At 49.2% G+C, this 8,307-nt stretch overlaps 1 protein-coding gene across 4 annotated transcripts in view; it reads right to left on the bottom strand.

Annotated features, from left to right (window-relative positions):
* RAB3IL1 (RAB3A interacting protein like 1) overlaps positions 1-1,532 on the bottom strand; it is a 31,010-nt gene extending 29,478 nt beyond the window's left edge. Inside the window, exon 1 of one of the 4 annotated variants that reach the window (XM_019485234.2) lies at positions 1,039-1,532. In XM_019485234.2, the coding sequence (XP_019340779.1) occupies positions 1,039-1,271 (233 nt within the window). In that variant the 5' untranslated portion in view covers positions 1,272-1,532. The remainder of the gene's footprint in view (positions 1-1,038) is intronic. The other 3 variants (XM_019485233.2, XM_019485236.2, XM_019485235.2) reach the window with 3 other exon arrangements.
* Positions 1,533-8,307: the final 6,775 nt, after the last annotated feature.

The following is an 8,307-nucleotide window of genomic DNA, read 5'->3' on the forward strand; positions in this document are numbered from 1 at the left end:
CAGCTCTCCTGAATCTTAGCCCAATGCTGAGTCACAAGACCGTCTTCCAAACCCCTGCAAATAGGCATATGGAAACAGACGTGTGGAGCTAGAGGCCAGCACATCGATTTCTCAGGGGAAGGCAGGCACGGTGGTCAATTCTATCAGCCTAATGCAAGAGTTGTGAGAGTGGCTGTTTCTCAAAAAGCTCCAGTGGTTGGAATCAAGTGACTGCAGGGGACTTCAATTAAAAAAAAAAAAAAATAGATAAGATTCAAGTTTCTAACCCCCATGATTGCAAAGAAAAGCTTAAGAAGGTGAAGTTAAAGCACACCAAGAGCTTAGAGACAAGGAGACAAGAAGGCAAAATGGAACAGAATGGAAAGGAAAGGAAGTTTATTTTTATCTTTAAAAAAGAGTTTCATGATTTTAAGCCAGTCCCCTGATTTGAGAGGTCCTGATTCATAATGTCTGAAGGCTTGGGGTTTGCACTGCTGGACTTAACAAAAAGACTTGCCCCTATAGCTGAGATCCGCAGGAGCTGATATGCCCTTTATTCTGCTGTTGGAACAGGAGAAGCAGTTTTGGACAAGCAGAACGCCAAGCAGCCCAGCTGGGGGTCATAATGTATGGCTGGGATTTAAATTGGCACCAACAACTGCAACTTCTTTCCCCATTGCCCACCCCCATTTCCCTGACTCCAGCACATCCCTCCCACCACTGAAAAGGACTTCATCCTCTGAATGGGAAAATCTGGAATTTAAAGATGCAGTAAAGTACAAAAAACAGAGACAAAGCAGCTGAGTTACAGTGCCAGCTACCTGTGTCAGGATCACTGAAAAAGGAGGTACTAGGATTAAGATTTTGAGAAGCTAGACTATCAGTGCATGACCTTTCCCTTCCTCACGCACTGCCCCAGCCCCTGCAATGAATGCTGACCATCAGCCCCTTACCCTTTTTCACCCCTCAGCTCCACCTCAGACCAAACCAAAGCACCATGCCCTTCCCTGATGCAGTTCAAAACCCTTACATCTTAGGTCTTAACCAACTTCTTCCTACCTTCCTACAGCCGAGGGCCCCTCTCCATCCTGTGATGCCTCGACAGGACATTCACACATGAGAACACCGGCATTCCAGGTCTCTGCTGTCCCTTCCCTTGCTTTAGCTCCAGATGGGTAATCAAAAGCAGATAGATTGTACACAGTGGTCCCTGCATCCATGGCGAAGCACAGCTGGTGACGTAATGCGGTGACTGAGGGTATCTTACAGTAGAGCCACTCACAGGAGTCCATGTCATCCACAGGTGTGGGTCAGTCGTTCCACTACACCTTCAGGATCCATGCAGGCCTCTGGGAACAAATAACAGGTCAACAGGAGGGGCATGGAAAGTGGAGGCCTCCCTTTTGCCCTGAGGCCCAAAGTCCTGCCTGTCTCCTCTTTTGCGACACCGTGGCCCTAACCTTTGCTACCTCCAAGAAGCATCAGGGAGTCGGGGAAAGTATCCTTAGCTTCGCAAAGCAACACATTAACTCATTGCTCCATGTAATTATTAACTCCCAAGGCTGGTCTCGTAACCACTGAGGAATCTCAGGACTGGAAGGGAGAACTCTTCCAAGAACACACCAAGTGCAAGAAGAAAGAGAAGGCTGAGGGGGAGGAAGCAACTAAAACAGACAGGGCAGGGAGGGTGAAAAAATTGACCTCTCCAGATATTCTGCTCTTAGAGACAGATGCTGGAGCTAGTTGCCTTTGTGCCCCGCCTCCAAGTGTGAAGTTGAAGGAACAGTTAGGAACCGGCAGTGAAGGGCAAAAATTGCCAGGTCTCATATGAACACTCCTAGGCTTTGAATCCTGGTCTTCGTCCCTCAGCCACTGCCTTTGAGTAGTCTCATACTGTAGCCCATCTGAAGCAGTTAGAAGCAAGCCTCTGCTGACAGTATGGCTCCTTATTTGTCTTTTTCTCGGCAGCTTTGCCCAGGCCTGCTGTGTCCAATCGTTTTCTTACTAAAACTCCCACGTCCACTTTCCTGCTCCTTGCACTGACACCTCGTTCCCTCTCCTCCCCTCCAATCCCTTCTACCATACTAGCAAAGGTCAAGCAGGACATAGGAACAGGCCACAATCCTTCTCTTGTGGGCAGCATCACCAGACTCATACCTAAGCTCCAGGTACAGCTCTTCCTTCTCTGACAACAGGGTGCACCTGGGGCCTGAGCAGTGTGGACTGACTTCCCCACAGGACAGGCTGGGGGGTCACCTATGGCATTCTGCTGATATATATACACCAGGCAACTAGAGGAACCTCAGACAAAAAGAAGAGACCTCAGTTTTCTTTTTAGTTCAGTTCCTTGCATCCTGGATTGCAGACCTTAAGACAATAATATCCACGCTGACTCTCAGGCTCTACCTCTCTCTCTCTTCCCCTTCCCATGCACCCTACTGATGCATATGCACATACTCCCCTGCCCCCAGGCACCGCATAATTGCAGAGTGACCCAGAATCCAGCATTTGTTGTAAACAAGGTGCAATTCTGCCCTTGGTAGCAACAGCAGCTGTCTGAGCCAGGATGTACTGCCCAGCACTAGCCAGACCATGCAGCTCCAGGGCACCATCATCCAGCCCAGCTCTGACTTTTCAGAATGGATCCTACTATTCCTGGCTCAGCCTCATCCTTCCACCTCAGGCTTGGCAGGACCTAGACAAGAAGCAGAAACCCCAGGGAAGGGATCCTTAAGCTGAGGGACCTAGGCTAGGAGCTGGTCTCCACCCCAGAATCAGCCAACCCAGACAGGATGTTACTGCCATGAAAATAAGAGAATGAAAACAAGAAGTTGGAAATCCAGGCTCCTGCCGCCCACTCACTCCCCCTCCCTCCCTGCCTCAGCCAGCTGTGTGGAATGTTTGCACAACTGGCTGGAACATTTTTAGTGGGAATTCCTTTGGGATCTCTGGATCTGGGATCTCAGATTTCAGCAGAAATGGGAGGCTGGAGTGGAGGCAGTCATAAGGAAGCCGCTTTTGCCAGAACAATAAAAAAAACAGCTGCAGCCCCCTTCAGTGTATCCAGATGAAAGAGCAGATCTGGTATGAGGCACAGAGACTGTCCAACAGCAAAAGCTCAATCCCAGTGGAGCTGCAGGAAGAACAGGAGGCGGCGTAGTTGGGACACAAGTGCCACACGAATAATGCAGATGTTGGCCTGAAACTGCCTGGGCCCTGGCACTGAAAAGAGACCTACCAGTGAGCCAGTGCTTTCTGCCAGCTCAGCAACTGCACAGCAGCTCCAGGGGAGGGAACTGAGTTCTCCTGCTTGGAGCCCTGCTGTTATTTTGCAGGGGACAGTGTGAACACAAAGACTGAAGCAGACTAAAAGAAGAGGGGGAGCAGCAGGGGCTGGTCTAAAAAAAAGGAAGAGCTCCCCTCTGCTTTTAGCAATGGAGGAGCTGCACTGTCTCCCACATTCCTTCTCTGTAACCTCTGTCTGAACCTATCTCAGTGCCCAAGCCTGTGGTTCTCCTGCTCCCAAGCTCCCCTAAAACACTTGTTTGGCCTTCAACTTCAGATACAAACACAGCAGGAGAAGAGGAAGGTAGTATTTCTGATCAAGGCACAGATTTGCATTGTAAAGGATTAAGATTTGGTTCTCCAGCTCTGCCACAGGCTCCTGTATGACCTCAGGCAGATCACTTAATGCCTGTCTGCATTTCCTCTGTAGTGAGGCCAGGAGGACCACCAAGAAAAGAATTCAGACATGGCCTATGCAGCACTGCTCTGCACATATTAAGATTCCCCAGGTACTCGCGACCCTTCTGACTGGGTACACAGTCTAACTTCCAGGCTTTGGCCTGGACTGGGTAGGCTCACACGGGTGGGATGCTCTTCTCAGTGCTGCTCTAGCATTTGCAGAGTCAGAATAGCTTTGGTCTCAGTGGGCACGTTTATATGAGATGCTTACTGTGCAGTAGCTTGTTTCTACTGCACAGTACCATCGCCGGACATAAACCGTGACACGACACTACTGTGCAGAAATGCCAGTTGCTGCATAATCATTGAATACTTGGTTATGCCAGTACTAAATGACTGCACAGTAACAACTGCGCAGTGGGCGGCTCGTGTAGACGCATCCAGTGTATCATAATGCCCCATGTCTAGAAGAATATCTTTTACCCTGGGTTTGTCCAGTGGGCCTGAAGCTTTTCTGCAGCAGCAGCTAGAAATCCCAGTGAGGGAAACTGGGCTAGACACTGTACAAATATATCATCAGAGACAGTCCTGGCCCCAGAGCTCACAGTTTGAATAGGAAAGAAAGACAACGAAGGAAAGGAAGCGGTAAGTTTGCCTTGATGCCTTTCTGGAGGAGATGCCTTAGCCAAGCAGAAGGTGGGAGATGCCAGTGTGTTATTGTTTTAGCCAGACAATATGGGCCTCTGTTTCTTTGCAGACTGGGTACAGAGAGTTAATTCAGTCCTGGCTGGTTTGCAGAAATACAGACAATGGGTAGAGTTAGCCCCAATCACTGATACTGAGCAACGAAGGTGTCAGTTCCTTTGTAGGCTTATCCCCATCAGGCACTGGTTGGAAAGCCAGCTTGTAAACCTAAGGTTGAGGGTGGGGGCACTCAGAACAGGGTGCCCTTAGTGAAAATGGCAGCTATTAAAACCCACTTCTTTGAGGCTGGGAGAGTTGGAGGAGGGTGTGCAGAGGAAGAGGTTGTATTATGGTTCCCAGAAGCATGAGGGCAGCTAAGATAACTGGGAGCTACCTAATCTTGAGGGAAATGCTAAGCTGTAGGTGAGATAACACAGGCCTAAGCTTTTGTTGCTGTAACCCTTTCCTCTCTGATGACTATGAGACAGAGCCTGTTCAACTTACTATGCCTACATGGACTTAGGTGCCTAAGGGCCAGATCCTTTTCTACCTCTTAGGCATCTAAGAGGACTTAGGTGTCCAAGTGTGATCCTATTTCACCCCACTTCAATCCATGAAAAATAATGAATGCAGGAGGTTGGTCGGTCCTCCTCCTGCTCTTTTTTGTGGTTTAGTCTTAAGGCTAAGATGATGGCATGTTATAGAACAGGAGCAGGCAATGTTTTTTGGCTGGAGTGCCAAAAACCCCACAATGTCTACCTTGGAAGGTGCCGGAGTACCAACATGCCGGAGCCCGGAGCAGCTGTTTGCAGCCTCCTGGCTGCAGCCAGCCCACAGAGCCCGGTCTGCTTGCAGCAGGGCTTGCAGCCTTGCAGCCTCCTGCTGGGAGCAGCCTGGGCTCCATGGCTGGCAGCAGCTGCTTAGAGCCCAGGCTGGCGGTGGTGTGCCGAGCAAAATGGCCTTGTGTGCCATGCTCAGCACACGTGCTGGGGGTTGCTGACCCCTGTTATAGAAGAAGGATCTGACCCTGCATTCTCAGTGATCTGTAAAGAATGCTGTTCCAGTCACTGTCTTTTCACATGGGTCTTAGCACCCGAAGGAAAACAGCTGAGGAAACAAGAGTGATAAACAGAAAGTATGGGACTTGGAAAGAAGCACACAAAGAGAAGGAGAGCTTGTCCACGTAGGGAAGTTATTGCTAGGTGTGAATTTTGAGCCAGGCAGCTATGCCACATGAGTTCTCTTGTTCCCAAGTGGACGGAGCTAACCTGCACAAGGACACTCTCAGCATGGAATGAGTGTCCACCAGTAGCGTAACTTGGTGAGAGTGAATGGGGCACCAGCCCTGGGTGCCAACTTAGTGGGGGCACCAGAATCATCCCCCACCCTGTGGGGTCTGTGCCTGACAGGAGAAGTAGCCCCAAGGCTTGCTGCTTGAAGCAACAGCCAGGTGCACCAACACTGCACTGCTGCTATAAGAATGACATTGGGAAAAGGCAGACCACACTGTGGAAACAGCAGCTGAGGACTGTTTTTAAGTCCTCAGCATAGCTAATATTCCCACCCCTGGAACCCCTGCAGCATTCAACAGCACCTTCTCCCCCTTTTCCTCTGCCTCTCCCCCTGGCAGGGTTTGCCCAGGGTGCAAACCCTGCTCTTTATGCTTCCAGTGTCCACATACAGAATCAGTGTAGATGACTATATTTAGCAAGTAGATGACAATTTAGCATTCCAGACATTTTCCTGGATCCAGACAAGCCCTGAGAGAGAGAACAAAGGTTCTGCTTATGCTGGAAGTATGACACAAGCTGCTGGTCTCCATACAGAGGGACGTGAGTGAGCAGAATGGCCTGTAGTACAATGGAGGTCAGGACATTCAGAGCCAATCAATCTAGTAGTTTGGGAAATGGTGCAGCCTACTGAACTAATGGCTTCTCTTGGCCTTAAACACCCTGTAAAGGGGATTATTAGGCCCTTTTTACAGATTGGGAATAAAAAAAACTCACTTGCCTTGGGTTGCACAAGGAGTCTAAGATGGAGACATGAACTGAACTCAGGACCCCTGAGTCCCCATCTCCCATCTCAATCACAAGTTCAGTCCTTCCCGTTTTACCTTTGTGCAAACCTGAAACTCAAGACAACATTTCTAGGGGGAATGGATGAGAGTGGAGCCATGGGAACTGCCAGGAAAAAGTTCAGATGACAGCTAAAGCAAGGGAAAAGAAGATCAGGGGAAAAATCAGACCTCTGTCTTCTCTGCTAAAGCAGATAGCTCCCCCCACTTCCTAGACTGGGAAAACAAATGCGGCAAAAGATTATAACACAGAACTCATAAGTGCTGTGAGAGTTGGTGGGGGAATCATAAACCAGGTCCTGTTGCCCAGCCCCTCTCTGAGAGACTCCACTGAAAGTGACTTGAGCTCAGGGCTTTCCATGAAGCTCACGAACAGGGAGCAGTCTGGGAGTTTTCATAAAGCCCAATCCAGCATCTGTATCCTTTTTTAAAATGGTCCTTGTTAGCTCTGATCCCAATAGTAAACCCAGCTTGAACACAATGTCAGGTCAGGTCAGGTCAGTCCCAAGGCTGTTGCGACCATTGGAGCACCTTAGATGTTGTAACAACTCTCCTCCTCTCTGCCCTGTGTTTGGCAAGCTTTGTGCACTTCATTAGTTGAAGCCCTGTCCTGTCTTTAATACTGGTTCCCCAGCTTTTCTCAGGTCTACCTCTTTTTATTTTTCCCTCCACTGTGCCCTGCATTATGGTGTTGGCAAGGGCTGTCCAGCCTTCTTGTGATTTCATAGATTTCATAGACATTAGGGCTGGAAGTGAACTTGTAACATCATCGGTTCCAGCCCCCTGCCCAAGGGGTAGGAATTCAGCTGGGCTCAAAGGATCCTAACAAGTAAATGTCCAAATGTTTCTTGAAAGTGTCCAGAGTAGGTGCTTGCACCACCTCTAGGGGAAGTCTGTTCCAGGCCTTGGGGGCTTGGACAGTACAGAAGTTTTTCCTTATGTCCAGCCTAAAACAGTCTTGCAGGAGTTTGGGACCATTGGACCTTGTCGTCCCTTGGGGCATTCTGGTGAACAGGCGTTCCTCCAGATCCTGATGCACACCACTTATGCACTTATAGGCTGTCACCAAGTCACCCCTGACCCTGCAGTTCTCCAGGCTGACAAGTCTCAGAGCTCGCAGCCTCTCTTCATAAGGCCTGTTCTCCTGCCCTCTGATCATGCATGTGGCTTTCCTCTGGACTCTTTCAATCTTCTCCATGTCCTTCCTAAATTGTGGAGCCCACAATTGGATGCAGTACTCCAGGTGCAGCCTCACCAAGACCGAGTACAGTGGGAGAATGACATCCTAGGTTTTGCTTGAGATGCATCGGTAGATGCAAGCCAGAGTTTTATTTGCTTTGCCAGCTGCAGTATTGCAGTGGTGGCTCATGTTCATCTTGTGGTCAATCATGACCCCCAAGTCTCTTTCGGTCATGTTGCTAGTGAGCGTAGCACTGCCGAGCCTATAAGTGTGATGTGGTTTTCTTTTCTTGAGGTGGAGCACCTTGCATTTCTCCATATTGAATGCCATCAGGTTTTCATCTGCCCACTTTGCAAGCTTATTGAGGTTGGCCTGGATCACCAGCCTGTCCTCAAGTGTGGACACTCTTCTCCAAAGTTTGCTGTCATCCGCGAACTTAGCCAGTCCGCTTCTGACACCAGTGTCCAGATCGTTTATGAAGACATTAAAGAGTACAGGTCTGAGAACAGAGCCTTGAGGGACACCACTAGTCACTGATTGCCATGTTGATTCAGTTCCATCATCTACCACTCTCTGGGTCCAACCTTGGAGCCAGTTCTCCAGCCATTGGACTGAGAAGTAGCCAAGGCCACAGTTTCTCAATTTTTCCATGAGGACATCATGGGACACCAAGTCAAAGGCTTTTTTAAAGTCCAAAGATATCAAC

Source organism: Alligator mississippiensis, chromosome 2 (assembly GCF_030867095.1).
Source record: "Alligator mississippiensis isolate rAllMis1 chromosome 2, rAllMis1, whole genome shotgun sequence".
Classification (NCBI taxonomy): domain Eukaryota; kingdom Metazoa; phylum Chordata; order Crocodylia; family Alligatoridae; genus Alligator; species Alligator mississippiensis.